At 34.8% G+C, this 23323-nt stretch overlaps 1 protein-coding gene across 21 annotated transcripts in view; it reads left to right on the top strand.

Annotated features, from left to right (window-relative positions):
• Positions 1-23323, top strand: part of LOC127832136 (poly(rC)-binding protein 3-like) — a 183756-nt gene that overhangs the window by 152354 nt on the left and 8079 nt on the right. For 8 of the 21 annotated variants that reach the window (XM_052357377.1, XM_052357375.1, XM_052357379.1 and 5 more), the window contains 13 exons: positions 7507-7530; positions 8650-8682; positions 9750-9866; positions 11320-11457; positions 12801-12929; positions 15720-15842; positions 16572-16610; positions 16920-16937; positions 19404-19527; positions 19918-19971; positions 20541-20594; positions 21002-21164; positions 21756-21875. In XM_052357377.1, coding sequence (XP_052213337.1) covers positions 7507-7530; positions 8650-8682; positions 9750-9866; positions 11320-11457; positions 12801-12929; positions 15720-15842; positions 16572-16610; positions 16920-16937; positions 19404-19527; positions 19918-19971; positions 20541-20594; positions 21002-21164; positions 21756-21875 — 1136 coding nt within the window. Of the gene's footprint in view, positions 1-7506; positions 7531-8649; positions 8683-9749; positions 9867-11319; positions 11458-12800; positions 12930-15719; positions 15843-16571; positions 16611-16919; positions 16938-17069; positions 17088-19403; positions 19528-19917; positions 19972-20540; positions 20595-21001; positions 21165-21755; positions 21876-23323 lie in introns of all 21 variants that reach the window. The other 13 variants (XM_052357396.1, XM_052357382.1, XM_052357376.1 and 10 more) reach the window with 12 other exon arrangements.

Consider the following 23323-nt stretch of genomic DNA (forward strand, 5'->3'; position numbering starts at 1 on the left):
GTGTTTTAGGTCTCTATCTTTTGTTGGGAGCCTAATTAACATTTGTCAAGTTGCTTCTTTACATTAACATTCGGCAATATAATTTTGAAAGTGAATCAGTGCTTTAGTCAAAGACAAGAAATCTGCATTGTACTGGTTGAAATACTTTGTTTTGGATGGATATCAAGTCAGCAAAAAACAAAGTTATGGGGGACAAATTGATGAAATGAGACAAGAGGTACGTCATTAACTTAAGTGGAAGGTAGTTATATCTTGGTAACAACAGGATGTACAAAGTGTAATCAGATGTTCTTAATTGTCTTCTGTGCTGCCTGCCACTTCTGACTTCATGCTCATATTGTCTTTATGACTCCATGACTTATAAATGTCGACTTTGTGGAAGACAAAAAGGAAAGTCCTAGTTTTCACTTGAGCTAAGGGGTATTTTGTCCTAGTTTTCACTTGAGCTAAGGGGTATTTTTTCCTAGTTTTCACTTGAGCTAAGGGGTATTTTGTCCTAGTTTTCACTTGAGCTAAGGGGTATTTTGTCCTAGTTTTCACTTGAGCTAAGGAGTATTTTTTCCTAGTTTTCACTTGAGCTAAGGGGTATTTTGTCCTAGTTTTCACTTGAGCTAAGGGGTATTTTGTCCTAGTTTTCACTTGAGCTAAGGAGTATTTTTTCCTAGTTTTCACTTGAGCTAAGGGGTATTTTGTCCTAGTTTTCACTTGAGCTAAGGGGTATTTTGTCCTTTTTAGACTTAAACTATGCATGTACAATTCAGACCTATTCTTATATAAGCAATTTTTTATGCCCCCAGTAGGGTGGCATGTGGCATATAGCAGTAGTACTGTCCGTCCGTCAGTGTGTCAGTCTGTCCGTCTGTCCGAAAACTTGAACATTGCCCATAACTTTTGCAATATTGAAGAAAGCAGCTTGATATTTGGAATGCATGTGTATCTCATGGAGCTGCACATTTTGAGTGGTGAAAGGTCAAGGTCATCCTTTAAGTTCAAAGGTCAAATATATGGCTTCAAAGTGGCGCAGTAGGGGGCATTGTGTTTCTTACAAACACATCTCTTGTTTATACAGTAAATCCGAGAGCATTGTGCTTAAGAATATTTAGAGGTAAAAACTGTGTGCATTTCAAAACATTCTAGAACTATCTCCTTAATAAATGAAATATCAAACCAGCAATAAATAATTTCCGGGAACACATGGTGTGTACAAAGTATATTGTCATTGGAAAAATTGTGACCATTATATCCCCAGTAGATAAGTATAGGCCTTGCTTAATACAGTTTTGATGGCATCATCTCATTTTGTCTATCAGAAATGGCGGGGTTAAGATGCCATTAAGCAACTTGGATTAGTTAGTCAGTTTTCCCGTTCATAAATCCACAAGGTTGACTTTATTGCCATCCTCTTTATTCTGTCGTGATTTCGTCCAATTTTTCCATTTGATGATAAATGTAATTACCACTGTTTCACAGTTTAGCTGTCAGGTTTCCTGTTTTTAGCTTTCAAGCATCCCGGTTTACTGATCACAAATCAATAGTACTTTTTGTTTATGGGAGTCCTAAAGAGTTATGAAATAACAATCTTCTCTTGGAAATGCTTAATGTGATGGAAATAGGTGACTTAGGTGTAATGTTGTTTTCCTGTGTTTGACAGAAGCATTTTATTTATACATTTTACAACTGATTTATTAATGGTCATAAGGATATCTATTATAACATTACATGTGACAGTATTATTTTAACTGAATTTTGATATTTATTGTATCGACAAAAGCGTCTTCTTGTCTTTTCCATAGTCAGAAATGCACTTTTTCAATTTATGTTCTGACTTTCACTCCGCAGAAATTTATCCTAAGAATTGTAAGGGAAATTTTGATTTAATATTACCATCTTTTCCAGATAAAATGTTTGCTTGCTTTGAGCAATATCCTCTCCCTATTAGTAAAATGCAAACTATGGCACGGAAATTACATTACGCATTATTATCCTGATGCTCAGAGCTGGACCTAAGGCCAACCCCCCAAAAAATAATTACACTGAATTATTTATGTCCTGAAGAATGAAATATGATCAAAACAAATTTAGGATTTAAATGAATCTGTAATGGCCAAAGATTGGTAGCAGGATTTCAGAAACGCCTCTGTCAGGAATGGTAGCATAGAACGTGCTGTTAATAAAGTGGCTTTGGGCAAAGCTAATCTGTCTTGACCCTAATTTTGCATCAAGATTTTTTATGCAATTAGTCACTATGTGTACTGTTTTTGCCGATTGCTATTCCTGATTTTTCTGTAATTACTGCTTGGTCCTCTTGAGTCAACTTATATTATGGAAATAGGCTCTTGTCGGTGACATGAAACAGCGTAGTATTCAATATTTTGTCATAAAAAAACAGCCCTAGTCCTGTGTCATTAAATAAGTCACTTTTAGGCTGTGCTAACCTAAAATCAATCGCCTCGAGTTTAGCCTGGGGGAATTAAAGACAGTGCGTTATTACATGTTATTTGGGTTTTATATTGTCTGTAAATTGGGGAAAGATTGCATGGGGCTCAGGTCCACTTGGTGTCAATTCGTGAAATTCCTTTCACTTGATAGGGTGCTAAATGAAAAATATTCGCTTATGAGGACTTTCCGAAAAAGGAAAAAATCTGATGAAAATGATGACAACAGAGTCTGCCAGAGAGCAAGCGTACTGTCAAATTGAATTTTTGTGTAGACAGAAGAATTCTTCTGCTTCCTTAAAATTTTTGACTTAATAATGTGAAGCTGATGTCAAAAAAATTATGGAATTTGTATGAAGAATGACATATAATGCATGTAATTGCGATTTTTATATTTTCAATTATGCACCAGCTGTGTAATTGATGGAAAGAAATAACAGACTAGGCTCCAAATAAATGTTTTGTAAAGTTGCAATAATGATTTTTTATGCTCCCCCAATTTTTTTTTTGGGGGGGAGCATATAGTCGCCGCTTCATCTGTCCGTCCGTGTGTCTGTCCGTCCGTGCACAATTTTTGTCTGGGCTATTTCTCAGCAATTAATGACCGGAATTCAATTAAACTTTATGGAAAGCTTCACTACCAAGAGGAGATGTGCATATTATCAGCCGGTTCTGGTCGGATGATTTTTCACAGAGTTATGGCCCTTTGAAATTTTCCATTAACTGTACATATATAGCAATTATTGTCCCCCCAACTACTAGACGTTTCCATTTATCTGAATATATAGTGCAATATTGTGACAAAAAAAAACTTTGGGGAGCATCACCCGTCTCCGAAGTTTCTTGTTGTTGACTGTCTTAATCTGTTGACAGTCACTGTTTTAACCTAAATTTAGAAATCTTCTGAAATTAATATACTTGTCAATCTTTTTATAATAATGAATATAATTGCAAAGCATCATTTCGTACTTCCGACTTTCAATTAATAAACATATTTTACTGGGCTGCTATTTGCCTGGTTAGGCCAATTCTTCGACACAATAATGCTTGGTTAAATGGAAGATGAATGGCTCTGTCATAATATACCATAAAATCAAGGGCGTTTTTTTGCATGAAGATGAGTATAATGTGTGGGTCTTTGTCAAAGATTAGAACATTTATCATTTTGAGAGCACTAGAACTTGGTGACTTGATAATTATAGCTTAGGCTTCATGTGAAACCAGCTAACTCCAGTTTACTGATTCCATGTTGACAGCTTCTTAGAAATTTAATTATTAGAAACACTTTTTATACACTTTGGAAGTAATTTGTGAAAGAAACTTACAAATAGTCAATAGTGTTAGTCATTGTGTGCTGTGAAAGGATCAAATATACGATTCTTATTATATGTGTCGTGTTCAGAGAAAATTGGGCTTAATGAATGTGCGTAAAGTTTTGTCCCAGATTAGCCTGTGCAGTCTGCACAGGCTAATCAGGGACGACATTTTCCGCTTAAATGGTATTTTTCGTTTACAGGAAGTCCCTTTGTACCGAAAATCTATTATAAGCGGAAAGTGTCGTCCCTGATTAGCCTGTGCGGACTGCACAGGCTAATCTGGAACGACACTTTACGCACATGCATTAAGCCCAGTTTTCTCAGAACATGACTCATATTATACACATGCAGTACAGCCAACGCGGAACAAATATAATCCTGGGTCACGCCACGGCAAGAATCGTTAGTACACGGCGGCTGCTTCGTGTGTTCACGCGGCGTATTGCCGAGGCACTCGGCATTGATCCGCGCAACGACGCCAAGTCTATATTAACCTCGCGTACTTTCGCGGAGTAAATCCGGCGCGAACCTAAGCGGTGGATCGTGTGAAAAGATATACACCTACATTTGTGTAGTGTAGAAACCTAGATTTACACTACTTTCCTAGTTATTACTTTCACGTTTTTATAAGCGATATGGCACGTCGTGGGCTTAAACAAATTATCGTTGCATTAATTACGCACAATGTTAATGTTGCGTTTGATTCTCAAATGAGCTTTACTAAATTTGTAATCCGAAACACGCATCTGAATTTTAATGCTAATGCAACATTAACAAATTCTAGTGTTAAATAAACAGTACTAAAATATCCTTTGTCTCCATAAAAAGTGCGCGAAAATTATGCAGACGTGTAGAACGTCGCATGGAAAGTGAGGGTGTATTTTGTGTTGTATAAAAACATGAACATCATGTCAGGCGATTTACGCGTGTTCAGTGGAAAAAAAACGCCCCGATTGGACGTTATTTCATCACATCTTTAAATAGTAACAAATGCCAAAATGTATTTGATACTTAAGAATAATTGCGAATGTGTGTGTGTACTGAGCACTTTTATTGTAAATATTTACCGGAGTTTGCTTTAAAACTGGAATATACGGGATTATCAGGTAATGATGAGCGATATCAACTGTATAATATAAACAAAATGAAACGACTGTATATACGCATAGTCAAACAATAGTTATAATAAGCTGATAATTAACAAAACGACAATTAAGTGTTGATTATTGATGTGGCTTTAAACTGCTAATTGTCTCAGCTAAAATATAATAGCAAAAACAACAAGCAATTATACAGCCACCATCTGCTGGAGCCTTGACCACTCGTAGGTGCGAAAACAACTGCCTGGTTTCCTTGATGTCTCGATATAAAAGGGAAAATAATTGTTCATAATTGCAGGACCTTGTTTATGTGTGAAATACATACACTACGGGCGGGAAACAATCTTTCTTGGCCAGACACCTTAAATATGCTTATATGCTAATGCATGATGTCGTAAAAATAAAACCCCAAACAAATACGTTTGTTGATCATTTAATATAAAGACAATAATCATACGGCGCAATAAACGCACACAAGTGACTTAAAGTACTTTAGCCAATTCTTAAAACGACAATGGTAAATGATAATTGCAATTTTATTAATACATGCCCGTGATAATCGTGTTTTGTTGTTATAAATTCATTTTTTTTTTGCATTTGCTTTCTTTTAAAATAAGAATTATTTCTATCCGGATTACATCAATTTCTTAAGAAACGGGAACGCAATCACTAAAAACAAAACAACAGCATGCTTTTTATTAACTATTTTATCTATTTTGATTCCTCGCACATTAAATTAATTATGATTTTAAATATTATTATAATTGTTCTTTTAAATTTTTTGGACTTACTAATCATTTTTAACAGATTTTGATTTGAAGATGCGCATCGACTCTGCGTCATGCCGCGGATTGCGGCATGTCTCGGCGGACAGATGCGAAGCTTCGCGGCCAAATGCGACTCGCCGCCACATACACTGCAACTCCAATATATCGCGGTTGAAGGGGTCCAAAGATCGCGACCGTGATATATCCGGCGCGCGATATAAATTGTCAGTTTGTGTATGCATGTATATGTATACATTAGCATCATTATGCAATCTCAAAACACGCTATTTACCAACCTTATTCAAGTTTGTGTTATATCCATATGTCATTAATTGGTATAACACAAAACATTATTCCATGTGAGTATTTTCAAATGCGTATAATTAAATTTTTAATCCGAAAAAGATTGCCGAGTTTTATTGTTCAAGAAAGCATGCACAAATTAGACCCATGTACATAATGACGTCATTCATTTCTCATGAAAAGCATGCACAGCATGGGGTTTAATAGTAGAGCATTGTGACTAACTGATCTATATTGTATACTGTATCTAACGCACACAGATTGTTGAGATAGGTCAGTATTGACTTGTGACATTTACTGTTATAATTGTTTACACCTTCATGTGTGCACTGGTGCGTTTCGGCAGTTCAAAGCAAATTCAATAGAGAATTGTAACACCCGAAATGACCTGTCATGTTTGACAAATGGGTCTTTTGTTTATCGCAGTACACAGGTGTTAATGTGATGTACAATGTAAGCAAACAATCTGGTCAAAACTGGACTATGACTGTTGGATTAAAGTTGGTGAAAAAAAGGGAAAAATACTTGCTTGAAACGGATTTTAATGCATCAAATTCTCAGATAAAAACATTTTATTTAAGGATTATGCTCGTCAGATTTTTGGGAGCCATAGCCGATTCGCGATATATTGGACAACGCGATATAACGGACCGTGATATATTGGAGTTGCAGTGTACTGACGCGGCTTCAACGGCCGACTCGGCATCGACTCGTTGCGCCTTGTCGCTGCAGATCGCGAAATATGTTTGTTCCGCGTTGGCTGTACTGTAGTCATGTATTTGTGCTGTCACAAACAACGTTTTGTTGAATTGATTGATGTTGTTTTATCTTTAATAGTTTTTTTTATTGGCTGGTGTATGTGACTTGTAGGAAGACTTCTCTTTTGGTTTCATTTTCTTTTAATGGCAATCACCAATTGTTTAAGTTCAAGTGTTATCAGCTACAAAGACACATTCATTAATTGAGCTTTGAATCTTTAATTAGGAGGTGTAGTAACACTGCAATTAAGTTGGCTTTGCAGTTTGAAAAAGAAGGGTTTATAGACTTTTGCTCAGAATTATGGATGTTTCATTCAAAACTCATGAGGTAAGACAAAGATTGACATAAACTGTCAGAAAATAAACTTGCAATTAAATGAGGCCACATTTAAAGCTACTATAGCATGATGTTTAGAAGAGCATTCAAAGTTTTTTTTACATCTTGTAGTATCTATTCCAGGGACAAATGGCCCCAGAGTTTGATTGCTCACTTACGATCTTGGCGGAGAGCTACATTGCTTTGCTATTCGTAATTCTATTCATCGCCATTATTGCCTCATAAAGAGTAATTGAAACAATGATTAGGACTCCATAAAACTGCTCTAAAATTTTCCATTTTTGAACCTTAATGTGCATGAATAAGACGACACTCTTAGCTCCTTCTGTTTCCAGGGGCAATTAGTTGGTCATGTACTTTTAAGTTCAGTAATGAACGGACTTGAAGTCCATACTATGTCATAATTATTTTTTTGATGTTTGCACTTTGCATCATGTTTTTGCAACAAATAGTATGGGTATTCAATTGTTTGTGTTTTCTGTCTTTTCAGGAGGTAGGCAGTATCATTGGAAAGGTGAGAAACTTTCACTTTGTTGCACACAACATAATATTAATAATGAGTTATCCATAAATATGTATATCTGTGTACATTATATGGATTCTTATAAATATGAAATTATAATTATATATATATAAGAAAATCTACTATTGTTGTTTGAAGATCTCAGTAATAACACTAGGGTAATTGTAAGGAGTAAATGCTAGTTTTTTCTGAGGTACAAATGTACATTTTCATTTTAGTCATAAAAACAAATTAGAAATGTGGTCATTCAATTATTGGAAGCACATTTCTAGTTCATCACTTTGTATCTGGTGGTAATTTCGCCCATGACAAATTTAATTCTCCAATTATTTTGGAAGTACTTCCCCTGCTTCCACCACAGTTTTCACGATGCCCATATTTGTCCTTGAATATGGATTCATAATGTGACCCTTGGGCAAATTATTTTCTGCTTTAGATTTATATTGTCATGTAACTCCAGCTCCCCCCGTGTATGTGTATGAAATAATTGAGAATGTGATACTCATGTGTCAACACAGTAGTGCTGTAAATTTAATTTGTTTGAAATCATATTAAATGTTTTAATGGATCTGTTGTATTATTTGATATTATGAACTTAACAAAATCATCATAACAATTACTATGTATTTTTGTTAGCTTTTAATAAAGTAGATATTAGCTTTCTCTCTTCTTGTCTATATGAAATTTGATACCCAATCAGACAACAAACGACAAATGTTTTATTCTCACAGTGTTGTTAAATCAATAGTGTAATTACCGAAATGGGCGGTTATCTGATAAATGCGAAAGAAATCGAAAGAAATTGTCTGGGTGCAGAGCTGAGTTTGCAGTCAAGTTAATTAATTTATCTTTTTCTCATTATGTTGAAATAGGCATTAGAGTGGAGGGACTGATTGACTTAATTACTCTGTTCTCACTGTTGTTTCAGTAACATTTCTGTATATTCACATATCCGATCATTATGATTGGTGAAATGAAGTCGTGAAAAAGAGAACTGAAATAACACTGATATTCGCTTGTCAGAAATTATTATGAGGAAATGTAATATACCATTCTAGCTTTGATGACCATGAAATTAATATCACTGTTTTCTGCTATTGATGATTTCAGAAAGGAGACAATATCAAGAAATACAGAGAAGATGTAAGTAGAATCTCTGCTGTATTTTATGCTTGTACTCCTTTTAGAAGAGACTGGATAATGATTCATATTGACATATTTGGAACCAAGATTTATGACTTTACATTAAACAACTAATTGATACACATGTGTGCATTATCAACCATCAGGACAAATGTTTTACAAAAGGAAATATCAGACATTTTCTTGACATTCAGTCAGTTTCTATCCTTGTTTCAATGCATGCATAACCTTACTTCAATGGATGCAATGCCAATGAAGGGAAAACTAGCCTTGTTTGTAGAAACGCATTAAGTTAAAGATGTATTGAGGCATGCAGGCTTAAACTTGTGATTGTAGTTTGTTAATTGTAAATTCTGTCAGTATAGAGATCACATAGGTGTCCCATTGCTAATCCCCGGTGAAACTTGATCCAAATCAATATAATCTATCACCATGCAAAGGAAATCAAAGCCTTACATGTACAATCAGTCACAGAACTGACAGATTGAATTGCCTGGACATGCTTATATTTTCAATGTTAAACCTGATTTAATGATTCATGTTCAGATATTATTACTGCCATGTTGCAAAATCACTGATGACGTTTATCAAGCAGAGACTGTTTTTCAATAACCCTCTAATTGTTTCCATGATCAGCGGGGATCTTGAAAATTTTGTAAATTTTCTCTTTCTTGCTCATTTGAGTAAGCTTATTTGAAACAGTAGCTGGGGTTTGTCATTAGTGTCATTGGTAAGTATGTTAGTGAAATCCATGTTTGGAATTAGAGCAAGCTGTCATGGAAGATGTGTATTGCTTTAGTTCTGAATTAATTATTAAAGGCAGGGCTTACTATGTTATTTGACAAATTAACCAATGGCTAAAAGTTTTCACTTTTGGCTTAAAGAAACTCTATTTTGCTATAATTTGTTTCTTCCTAAAAACCAAGAAAAAAACAAAAATGACAAATGTTTTGCCGCAGAGAGTCAATTTTGGGAAAGGAAATTTAGCAAGAGGAAGCTCTGCATGGTCTATGGTCCAAGACAGCCTCAAATCTTATGAAAATTTATTGAGGTCTTGTGTTTTTCAGAGTGGTGCTAAAATCAACATATCAGACGGGTCTTGTCCAGAACGCATCGTCACAATCACAGGCACTGTAGAGAACATTCAGAAGGCGTTCACAATGATTTGTTCAAAGTTTGAAGAGGTAGAGTATTCTCCCTTTGTGCTTTAAATGTAGGAAACCAGTCACAAGAATTTTTAAAAATTGAACATTAGACAAAAATTCTGTCATCTTGTTTTATGTATATGTAGTCACTTAATCAATTATGGTGCATGCTTCTGTAACATGCTTTAAAGTTTGTCATTAGGAATTAATGGCAACAATATTGCATGCAACCAAAGAGTCTTTGACACTTCCAGTGTTAAATCATCTTGAATCGTGGAGATGATTTAAGTCTTAATTAAGTATCAATGCGTTCCCTTTCGCGATGTCAGCCTCATTAGGGGTTGAGCAATATCTTGTCAACTGCGATGTTTGTCAGGCACTGACATGCAATCTGTTACAGATGCATAGGAAGCACCATAGCTTCCAAGAATCTGTTTAAATCTGGAAACATCTACTTAAGTAACGCTATCAATCAAAAGCAATTAAATTGATGTTTTTTCGCAATGTGGCTTAAATGGTCATTTATGTTTATTTTCATTGACATAAACATCAAGGAATAAATGCAGAAATCTTCATGAAATAAGATTGTTACATACATGAAGTTACTTTTTTTTCCCACTCACTTGGTATACTTTGCCTATTGTCAAAAAATTTTTTTTTTGAATAGGTATATCTAATATATGGGGCAGATCATTATAAGTATGAATATGTTGAAATGTTTATTTTGATTTGTGATGCATGTCTTGCAAAAAGAGGTATAATGCCATATGTGGCCGACATGCAGTCTGGTCAAGAGCTATGCTGTTGCTTTATGGTCACACAAGGTTTTGTGGTGTCAGTAGCGTACAGGGTAGCTCTAGGGTTACGCAGCCTGTCTGGATCTAGGATAATTGCATATGGAATAAAACCCACTTTCGCTTGAATCTGCTCCTATTCCCTTGTGACTGGATCCTATCCTTGGCAGCTATTTTGTCATGTGCAGCACAAGCTTTTACAACTTTTCCTTTGTCTTTTATTCAGATTTATGTCCTGTTTTTATGAATGTGCCATTTGTTTGTAAATTTAATATCTGTCTTCGATTAAAAGGTTCCGTGCTCGGTGAAAAAAGGGTTAGATTGATGTGCGCAGTCGGCATAGGCTAATCAGGGACGACGCTTCCCACCTAATTAAGCTTGATTTTTGCTAACAAGATACTTTCTTTAAACAAAAAATATCATAAAAGCGGAGAGTGTTGTCCCTGATTAGCCTGTGCAGACTGCACAGGCTTTTATCTGACGACACTTTACACACATGTGTTAAGCCCCCTTTTCACAGAGAACGGCCCATATTTATAAACAAATCATGAATAAAAATTTTCTGGCAATTTGTTTTACATCACACCGTTTGAAGTTTTTGTTTATGATTTTTGATTATTTTGTGTATTATTTTGTACTTATCTTACCCCGCATGTTGTGCCGTGTTGTGATATATTTCTAATCTTTTCGCTTTGCAGCAGCCATCTTTGTTTCAGGATCTGAACAACACCCCCACGGTGCCTAAACCCCCAGTCACACTCAGGCTGGTTGTGCCAGCTAGCCAGTGTGGCTCTCTCATAGGCAAAGGGGGCATAAAGATTAAGGAAATAAGGGAGGTAAGTCATGAGAGAGTTGCTTCCCCTCTTGATATATAGTGAATTGCTGGAATAACTCAGCAACTTTGACCTGATTCTTTAATAGCATTTATAAAACGCTTAAATTGTTTCCTGCGTTCATTCTGAGATTTGTTGGACAACAATCACGAGATTAAAAGAACACAATAGTAGTTAATTGAAATGTTCTTTTTAACCAGGTTTTCCGAAGGAAAAAACTGGTTATTAGATTGGCGAATGCGGGCGGGCTGGCTGGCTGGCTGGCTGGCGGGCTGGCTGGCTGGCTGGCGGGCTGGCTGGCTGGCTGGCGGGCTGGTGGAATAAGCTTGTCCGGGCCATAACTATGTCGTTCATTGTCAGATTTTAAAATCATTTGGCACATTTGTTCACCATCATTGGACGGTGTGTCGCGCGAAATAATTACGTCGATATCTCCAAGGTCAAGGTCACACTTTGAGTTCAAAGGTCAAAAATGGCCATAAATGAGCTTGTCCGAGCCATAACTATGTCGTTCATCGTCAGATTTTAAAATCATTTGGCACATTTGTTCACCATCATTGGACGGTGTGTCGCGCGAAATAATTACGTCGATATCTCCAAGGTCAAGGTCACACTTTGAGTTCAAAGGTCAAAAATGGCCATAAATGAGCTTGTCCTGGCCATAACTATGTCATTCATTGTGAGATTTTAAAATCATTTGGCACATTTGTTCACCATCATGGGACGGTGTGTCCCACGAAAGAATCACGTCAATATCTCCAATGTCAAGGTCGCCACGACTAAAAATAGATTTAAAAAAAAAAAAAAACTTACAAAGGGGGTTAATTTTTTTTGGTCATTTCAAAAGTTCAGTTTGAGTTTTCTCCCTTTATCAGATTTTTTTTTCACAATGAAAACCTGGTTTTGTGACAATTTTGTCCCTTGTTCTATTTATCCTGATTCGGGTGCAAAACTAATGTATCCAGCATAATGTACTTTAAACCTTCATGCACAAGGTTAGTGTCATATAATGAGAGGGAGCTTTTATTATATTTTAACAGTTGAATTATTTCTGATGGAATATTAATTTGAATTACTAGTAAATCAAATGGACAATGTAGTAATGGGTGATTCTTTACAAACTATAATTGGTGGTCAACTGGAACCGTGATTGAGAAGTATCTGCTGGTGAAATATTTGGCATTGCTTTAATATATTTTTATCCCTCCCCTGGTGTATCCTTTTTCTTAGAATATTAGCTGACAGTAATAAGAATTACTCCTGGTATTCTATCCAGAGTTTTAGTATTACTATTTCTAGGTATTTTTGGACATGAATTAACACAGTTTACATTGTGTCTCTTACAGAGCACAGGCGCTTCAATACAAGTGGCGAGTGAAATGTTACCAAACTCCACAGAGCGGGCAGTCACTGTGTCGGGAACAGCCGAGGCTGTCACCGCGTGCATACAGGTCGTGTGTAACATCATGCTGGAGGTAGGTCATTACCCTAGGAACATAAAGATACTACAGAAACAAGTCAATAAATTTAAAGTGCTGAAAATAGTTGGTGTTTTGTGTTACCTAAGCTTGTTTTTTCGACTTTTGGATCAATACGAGTGAACGATGTGAGTGCTATATGCTTTACTTTGCTAGGTGTTTTGTTAATAACATTTTTCATATAGCCTGCATTAGCAGTGTATGATCAAATTTCTTATGTTTGTTGTCTTTGCATTTAACACAATTTCAGCAGGGTATAGTGTTCAACATACAAGCATTTTTTGGTCTCAAATTGTTCATATTTCTATGGTAAATAAATGGAACAATTCAAAAATGATAAACAGAAGAAGCGAGAAATATTTTATTAGGAAACATATGTTTTGTGTTCTGTCTTTACTTATTCTGTTTTGTTTACAATGTTATATTTTCTAGACATTAACTGGAGTTTTGTGCATATGTACTACATTATATGGTATATTATTTTATTTCATTTTTCTGTAAGTACCATCCAACATTTTTTGTAAATTAGATTGGATGTTGTGATGTCTTTTTTAAAGACATGCATGTAAATTTATTTGTTTGAGTGCATTATGCACTTAAACAAATTACAAATAAAATGCGCTTGTGGTAGTTTTTTTGTCTACACTGAGTGGGAGACATAAGCATTGTACTTGTCCATCTGTATGACTTTACATGCATCCTTAAGCTTGTGTTTTGAACTCTTTAATGTTTGGATTTCACAAAAACTTTCTCTGTTAAATGACTTAAATGCATAAGATTATAATTATGAAGGAATATGAACTGTATTTTGACATAATTATGACCCTTTGTAGGTGTTAACACCATATATGTACTTGCCTGAAAGTTGTTTTTTCAACCCCTTAGCATGTGGATGGATCGCGCTCAAACTTGTGAAATTGAGAAACAATAGTATGTAGATAATCAGAAATAAAGCAAATTTTAGTATGTACTAGTATTAAGTATTAAATATATGTTTTTTAAAACAATTTTAATATCATTTAAAAGTTAAAGCACGTTAATGTTTAGATGATCTAAAAGAAGGCAATAGTGACTGCGACTAGTTTTTGCTGTATTATGGCCCTTTGTCTTTTTGTGTTTTATGGAAAATATATAATGGATTTTCTGTGTCAAGCACGTGTTGTGGGAGCATCAGTGTCTGTGACACATTTCTTATTTAGTACTTCTACTCAATTTATGATAATTTAATGAATGTTAATTAGTTATGTTTGTGAGTTTATTGTTCACAGGCATGTTGCATGACATTATTTTTAGTTTTGTTTGAATTTATGACAAGTTCTTGACAAAACATGTTACTAGATACTCTTGTTCGTGATATAAAATCTTAAAATAGGAAAAAAATTTTTTTACTTTGAATTCTTTTAGGAAAAGTTATTTTTCTTTGTCAGCAATTTAATAATTGCAAGGATAGGTTTGTTAAATTTCCAACATAAACCCAATTAGTTTTTATTGAATTGAACTGTTGTATTTTAGGATCCAAATTACGTACTACACTCAAGGTGAGCCACTCTGGATGAAAAATTGGCTTCAGGTTGAATAGAGTACTCTCCCTTTAATACTTTTTCCTCCCCAGTCAGTAGCTTTGACCTCCCCTGGACTTTCATGTGTAGCTTTGTAATGAACAAATATATATATATTTATATTTTGTCATAGTCGCAAATAATATTTCTTACTTGTTGGCCCTTAACTTCTATATGTCACCAAAATTGTGTAATTTTCTGCAATTCAATGATTACAACACTCAGCTGAACACATATTAACAGTCATTTGCTGACAAACTTCATTACCAAATATTCACGTGTTGTGACGTATTAAACTTGTGTACCTATGCATGCTTATTTAACATAGTGTTAGATGTTAGATAAGAATTAATAGCTGTAAAATATGCACTTTGCATTGTTCTATATTACTTTAAAGTTTTGAAGAACGTTAGGTTCGCTATCTTACAGTGTTAAACACGGGACATATATTCAAATTTCACTGTAGGTGTGGCTTATCTATTCTTATTTTTATTCAAGATTTGTGCTTTAGAGCTCACAAGACATTTGCATCCCTAGCTTTTATGGTTTATTTTCTCCATGTATGATTATGTGATGTTTTACACAAGTGATTCTGTTTACTGGTTGAACTATGTAACCTTTCATTGTCACAGTGGTGACCTTTGACCTGTTCCCATGGTGATGTTGTTTTCCTTAAGGTATAAGTCTGGTAGCTTATGAAACCTGAGATCTCACCCCTTTTGAATGTTACTCAAACCACTGCCCAGGCAATATCAGAAGGTCCAACAAACATGTGCAAACGTGTATGTGACTTTTTGATATGCAGGTTCATGAAGACTTATTCTTATTTCACAATTGCAGTTTTTACCCACCAGTACTGCATGTAGAAAAGCCGACCATTCCTGTTCTGTTCTTCATGTATATTTAAATCATTTCAACAACCAAACAGTGCTTTTTATTTTTATCAAAGTATATCCCAAGAGTTAAAATAGCCAGACATTAAACCACAAGGTCCCTAAAAGAATGCTTAGAACTAACATGAATTTTATTATGTTACATATAATCTCATTTTTAATACATATTCACTTTCATCACTGGTATGCGTTTTTTTCCAGTGTTCTCACTCTCAAAAAAAAATATCAACAGCAGCAGCAATCTCACTATCTCACTGTATTTTCCAACATCTCTCCGTCACTATGACAACACAAGGGTGACCTCTAACATTGACCTTTGACCTCTTTTCCTCCAGTCCCCACCAAAGGGTGCCACTATCCCCTACCGCCCCAAACCAGCTGTACCTCCAGTTGTATATGCAGGCGGCCAGGCCTATGTAATCCAGAACCCACAGGTTCCTATGCCACCACCTGCCGAGGTAAGTGGACTGGGCTTTTTGTCTTCGTGCCTCCATGTAGTGGGAGGAATTCAGCATTGCACTTGTCTTTCCATCACATTATGTCCTGATGCTTTTGTTTTAAACACCTCATTTTTTACCTGATGGACCTTGCTCAAACATTAAAATTGAATGACTTTACTGGGTAGATTATAAAAAAAAAGATTTTTAGCTATTTCAATTTATTTTCAGAATTATGGTCCTTGTCTGTAATTTCTGCACATAATTCACAGATGCCTGAGACTTGTGTGTCCAACTTTTAATTACTAAGTGGATCTCTCTCAGATCTTCCTTATTAAGAACCTAAAGTGGAACTGTTGGTGTCCTCACTTGTGTTTTGGGATAACCAGTATCTGTGACGCATTTCTAGTCCATTCAAAAACATCTTTTGTCAATGCAGTTGTAAGTTTTAGACATGTTTGACCTCATTCTTAGGATACTATCAATTGAGCTAATCAGTTAAGACTATTTTGTTGCATGTTTCATATAATAATGTAAAATGGTACAACTATGAGTATGAGATAAAAATGATTTTTAACTGTCTGAAAATATGAATATGGCCTGTTAGAGACCAGTCCATATATAGGTTACTTAAAATCTTGAAACTTCAGCCACTTGTTTCATAAACAGTAACTAAACATTCACAATTTGGCATGTTGAAAGGTAAAAAAAAAAATTACAAAAATTATTCCACTGTTCAATTATATGCAGGTCTGGTGTAATTGCCCCCAGGAACCTTACGGTTTTACGGTAAATAATTAGACCAATAGTTTGATTCCATTGTGTGCAATTTTTTCCAACAAAAAAGCAACTCAAAATACCTTTAATGCTTATGATCCTGTATAACTTGTGACCTTTGAACTTCCTGGTGCTGTAGTTTGGTTAATTTACATGTACATGTGCTAGTAGGTTTCCTATTAACCCTTCGATTTCTTTCACAAATGAAGTTATGTTCACATAAATAAAATGCATAAATTCAAAGATAATAATAATTTTGAACACATAGTTTTTTTTATAATACCCATAATATTACTTTCTCTTTTATCTTTTTATTTTTAGTTACTGCCACGTTTCAAGGTCAGATTTCATTTACATTGCTCCTAAAGTCAGATTTTAATGACATTACTGTAATGTAACCTCTTTAACAGCATTTTTAATGAAGCATCTAGTGTATTTTGTATGTATTTTTTTACATTTCTGCATCAAAAGATTAAACCAAAAGTAATTGTGAGTAATGGTTCATTCATTTTCCCCTCCTTTTCTTTGTCGTTCACTGTTTTTTAGCTCATCAATTTTTTGAAAAAAAAAATGAGCTATTGTCATCACCTTGGCGTCTGTGTCGGTGTCCGGTTAAGTTTTGCGTTTAGGTCTCATAAAGTATCAATGCTATTGCATTCAAACTTGGTACACTTACTTACTAGCATGAGGGGACTGGGCAGGCAAAGTTAGATAACTCTGGCTTGCATTTTGACAGAATTATGTGCCCTTTTTATACTTTGAAAATTGAAAATTTTGGTTAAGTTTTGTGTTTTGGTCCATTTAATTCCTAAGGTTCAATGCTATTGCTTTCATACTTGCAACACTTACTAACTATCATAAGGGAACTGTGCAGGCAAAGTTATGTAACTCTGACTGGCATTTTGACAGAATTACGTGCCCTTTTTATACTTAGATAATTGAAAATTTGGTTAAGTTTTTTGTTTGGGTCCACTTTTTTCCTAAAGTATCAAAGCTATTGCTTTCATACTTGCAACACTTACTAACTATCGTAAGGGGACTGACCAGGCAAAGTTATGTAACTCTGACTGGCATTTTGACGGAATTATGGGCCCTTTATACTTGAAAATTTAGTTAAGTTTTGTGTTTTGGTTCATTTTACCCCTAAAGTATCATAGATATTGCTTTCATGCTTGGAACACTCGCAAACTATCATAAGGGGACAGTAAAGGACATGTTGCATAACTCTGGTTGTCATTTTTACGGAAATATGGCCCTTTTTTGACTTAGTAACTTTGAATATATGGTTGCATTTTATGTTAAGATCCACTTTACTTCTAAAGTATCAGAGCTATTGCTTTTAAACTTCAAATACTTTAATGCTATCATGAGGTAACTGTACCTGGCAAGTTGAATTTTACCTTGACCTTTGAATTTCAAACATGTTTTTTTTTTTGCATTTTTTTTGTGCATTTTTTGGAAGATAATGTAATAAATGACCACACCCCCACACTATACACCCCTCTCCACTCCACCCCTCCCTCCTTTGTGATTGAAATTGAGATAGGTCCCTACCCCTTTAAAAAGAAAAATAGATGAGCGGTCTGCACCCGCAAGGCGGTGCTCTTGTTAGAGATTTTGTTTCCACTGCTGTAAATCTTGTGTATCCTGTAAAAGCGACTCGTGTTCTCAATATTTTCTTAGTGTTTGTGAATTTATTATCAAAAACATCGTAGTAGTTTTTGTACATCTTCATTGTACTGAAGTTCTCATATGGCTCATCATATATGAACTGCTCAGTTATGGCAAACATTTAATTTCCAATTTGTTTGACTAAACAGTCAACAGACAACTCTTAATTACCATGGTGTAGTGGATATGGTGTTCAAGATGTCATGGGTTCAATCCCCTCTGTTGGAGCGTTCTTTAAATCTTCCCCCAAAGACACCAAGTACTGGTTCTACCCAGGAAAGGGACCCTAGAGCTTTCCAATAAACCTGAGAATTTCAATGCAATGAAGCTTAAATAAATTGCTTTAAACTAACAGAAAACGGTCTTTGTACCATATGATATTTATGCAGCAATTTTTGTTGCATTTAATTGGTCAATTTCTAAAAAATATTTTTTTATGTGCTATGTGATTAATTGTTTAATTGTGCCAAAGGACATAGACTATGCTGGGCTTCTTGGCATGGCCTCCTTCACCATTATTTTGTGTATTGTCTAATTTTAACCATCCTATTACACCAGACCTTGCTTATATTTATTGACCAATCGGATTCGTTGTTATGAATGTTGTAATGTCAAATAATCCACCCTTTTTGTATTGTGTTTGGCCTCTTTGACCTGTTTTCTCGGATTTAAAATATGCCTTGACTTGATTGTTCGTGTCTTATGAGTATATTTCATAATGAGAATAGTATGTCATTTGTCATAATTACACTTTTCAGATACATTATCAGCTGTTGAAATATGCATGGAACTGTGCAATAAATAATTTGCATTTTACTCATGATATTTGTTCTGCAATGATAGAGAAAAAATCGTGCAACACATTCTGTACTTTTACAATTTACATTACTATAATTTTTAAAAGCTTGCTTTGTAAACACATTGAAATTTGTATTTACAAATATTTGCAGCATATCGATAACTAAATAATCGTTTACAATTATATTTGACAGTGTTTAAAAACCTTTTTGAAATATCAACAGTAGTAATGGTCTACAATAATTTAATATGTAAATGCCGTATCTTGGAGCTGCTCCATTAACATGGCTTATATTGATGCTGGTCCACACCTCATGCTTCTCTGTGTTGTTTCAGTTGAACAAGTTGAACCAGATGTCACTAGGGGCGCCTATGCCTCTGATGCCTCACGCCACCTTCATGCCAGGCATGCTGCCATCACACATGGGTCTACATTCCAACCTAATACGGGAAATACCCGGTAAATATGAGCACAAGATTTCCATTTCTACCCTGTATTATCCCCCATCCCACATTCCCTTGTTTTGAAATGTGTTCTTATACTCAAGTTAAAGTAGTTTTGTCTGTTCCATTAATCATTGGTAGCTTTACTTAAAAGGTATTATCTTTGTGTATTTGGCTGTCTATAACGGTGTATCCTTGCCAACCAAAATGTATATGTCGCATAAGAATTGACCTTATTGCATTGGTCATGGTTGGCAAACAATACACTTGAAAATGCTTTCATTATGCCATAAACAAATTATTACTTCATATAACACATTTTCATTTGCATGTTTTAAAGAATTGTAATTTGTTTAACTACTGGTGGCACCTGATATAAATTAAAGCATAGTCTAATTTGCTAAAGGTATGCTGCCTTCACACATGGGTCTACATTCCAACCTATTCCGGGAGATACCCGGTAAATATGATGGAAAGATTTCCATTTTTACCCTGTATTACGCCCATCATTCCATATTCCCCTGTTGTGAAATGTGTTTTTATACTCAATTTGTCATTAACACAATTGTTGTACAATGACATTTATTAAGTAGTTTTATTTGTTGTGTAATTAATTGGTATACTTTATGTTAGATGCAATTTGATATGATTTGTTAAAATCAGCTTGAAATAAAATACAATTGTTCTGTATGACTTTCAATGTATTCCAAGCATTCTGCTTGGGACTAGACTATCTCTGTGTATTTGCCGGTGTAAAACAGTGTTTTCTTGCCAACCAAAATTTATAACTTATGTTAGAATGTATAAGTTTTAGGCCTTGGCCTTATTTCATTGGCCATGGTTGGCATACGATATGCTTGACAATGTCTTCAAACATAATGCCATAACAAAATTATGCCTTCAAATAATACAAGTTCAGGTGTATGTTTGACAGAAATTAAATGCATTTAATACTATCAGCAAGGAATATTTGTTAATGCTTTATGATGGCACCAGGTGTAAAATATAACATAGTATAATTTGCTAAAGGTATGATGCCCTTGCACATGGGTCTACATTCCAACCTATTGGGAGAGATACCCAGTAAATATGATTTCCATTTTTACCTTGTATTAGCCCACAACCCCCTTCCATTTTTGTGAAATAAGTTCTTGTACCCAATTTATGTATACAATTGTTGTGCAATAATATTAATATAAAGTTTAATCTGTTAAATAACTAGTTGATTTAATTCACCATAAATGCAATTTGATATGATTTATTAAAATAATCACATGAATTATATTTATCAGAGATCTATATCCTTGAACCAGATACAGTTTTATTTCAAAATAGTTCACATGAACTAAAAGCTGAATTTGATTGGTTGAAATTTGATGCAAATGATGACTTTCAATGCCAAACAAATGCAGTTTCTATGCACACAAAAATGCAGACTATTCTGTTGTGATGGTCACTAGATAACCCATTTTGATTGGTTGATGCTTCAGTGTCGGCAGCCCCAGGTTACGCACCCATCCCATTTCATCAGCGACCGTTGCCGAGTGGACCCATGGTCGCACCAAACGGTCAGCAGACTCATGAAATGAATATTCCCAACGATCTCATTGGCTGTATAATCGGACGTGGAGGACAGAAAATCAACGAGATTAGGTAAGAGAAATGACAATGTGGGGCCTGTATCTACACACTTAACACATATAAATAACTTAAATTTGTTTAACCCTTAGATAGATATTTTGACGCATAGCCCCTTAGAAAGTTACATTTAATTAAAGATCTTTCTTACTTGATTCAATTTTTAAAGGCTTCATTTCCAACTCTTAGATACTGATGAGCAGCAAACAGCATACAACCTGAACAGACTGCATTTACTCGCAGGCTGTTCTGTTTTTATGCTGTTTGCACATAGCCATTTTCACTTATCTTCTGAGTGGGAAAGGGTTAATTATTGTATGACTTTCTGTGACTGATCCATTTTAATTAAAAATGCAAGAATAAAGTAATCATTAAAAAGGGAAAAAGTAATTTAAATATTTCCTTTATTAAGCTGCAGCTTTCTGTAAGATTTTCTTAAGAAGCCAACACAATTATTCAGAAATAGTTTTGTCTTTAACATGAGAGAACAATTTGAGTAAAGTTTCCTTTAAAGCATGATTAAAAAACATGTATTGATAAACATGACATCTTTATTGCATTAGCTATAAATGGTATTTAAATACTTTGTTTTGATGTTGTCAACAGGCAGATATCAGGGGCTAACATAAAGATTTCCAATGCGGAAGAGGGATGTCCTGACAGAAAAGTGACTATAACTGGTACACCAGAGACAATTGGGATGGCTCAGTACCTTATTAACACCAGGTAAGTCATGTGACAGTTCCTGTTACTATAAATAGCCAACACTTCCTGTTACTATAAATAGCCAGCATAGCAAGCAGGGTGCTGGAAATTAAGGAATTCAGTAACAAAAAAAGTATGTGGTAAACAATTCTTTGCAAATCCATTTTTGCATCTAAAGAATCCTTAATTTATTTCGGGGACACATTCAATGTAATGATTGTTAAAAATGAGAATTATTCAACAAAATTTTATTTTAGTTAATAAAACAACTTGGTATAACTTTTAAGATTTCTATGATTCCTAGGATTCTGCTTGAGACTAGACTATCTCTGTGTATTTGGCTGTCTATAACAGTGTATTCTTGCCATCCAAATTTACATGTCGTGTTAGACTATTGACGTTTGAGGCATCGGCCTTATTGGCCATGGTTGGCAAACAACACGCTTGATCAGGTCTTCAAACTTGCTGCCATTACAAAATTATTCCATCAAATAAAAACATTTGAGCTGTACTCGGAGGGTAAACAGGGCTTCATGCATGCGCTGAAAGTAGCCTTACTGATAAACCAGTCTGCACAAGCTAATCAGGGGCATAATTGATCAGATTGGATAATGATTTTAAAAAAACTTCCTTTCAATAAAAAAACCCTATAAAAGCAGAAATAATAGTTCCAGATTTGCATGTGCGGCCTGCACATGATAATCTGGGACAACACTTTATGTAAATGCATTTAGACCAGCTTGGACTGCACCTGATAATCTGGGACAACACTTTATGTAAATGCATTTAGACCAGATTGGACTGCACATGATAATCTGGGACAACACTTTATGTAAATGCATTTAGACCAGATTGGACTGCACATGATAATCTGGGACAACACTTTATGTAAATGCAATTAGACCAGATTGGACTGCACATGATAATCTGGGACAACACTTTATGTAAATGCATTTAGACCAGATTGGACTGCACATGATAATTTGGGACAACACTTTATGTAAATGCATTTAGACCAGATTGGACTGCACATGATAATCTGGGACAACACTTTATGTAAATGCATTTAGACTGGATTTACCAGAGCAAGGCTTATTTTCAGTAGGTTTGAAAGAATTTGATTGTTTTAAGCAACTGTCTGCAATAAACACATGTTTATACTTTATAGTGGCATCAGGTTTAAGATATAGCATAGTTTCATTTTCTGGAGAATGAAAACATTTAAGCACTCTGAATGTGAAAACAAACAAACATGTCGATCAGCTGATGAATTCAAGGAACTATGAATATTATAAGTAACCTAGAATATTTTCAAAGTTTTTGTTTGTAACATTATAATGAAATGCTTAATAAAGAAAGTATCTATGTAACCTGTAAAGAATATAGAAAAGTTTTCCCTTTAATATACCATAGATATATGTTGGTGTACCTATTATATGTAGCGATGAAAGATTCACATGTTTTTGATT

Source organism: Dreissena polymorpha, chromosome 5 (assembly GCF_020536995.1).
Source record: "Dreissena polymorpha isolate Duluth1 chromosome 5, UMN_Dpol_1.0, whole genome shotgun sequence".
Lineage (NCBI taxonomy): Eukaryota > Metazoa > Mollusca > Bivalvia > Myida > Dreissenidae > Dreissena > Dreissena polymorpha.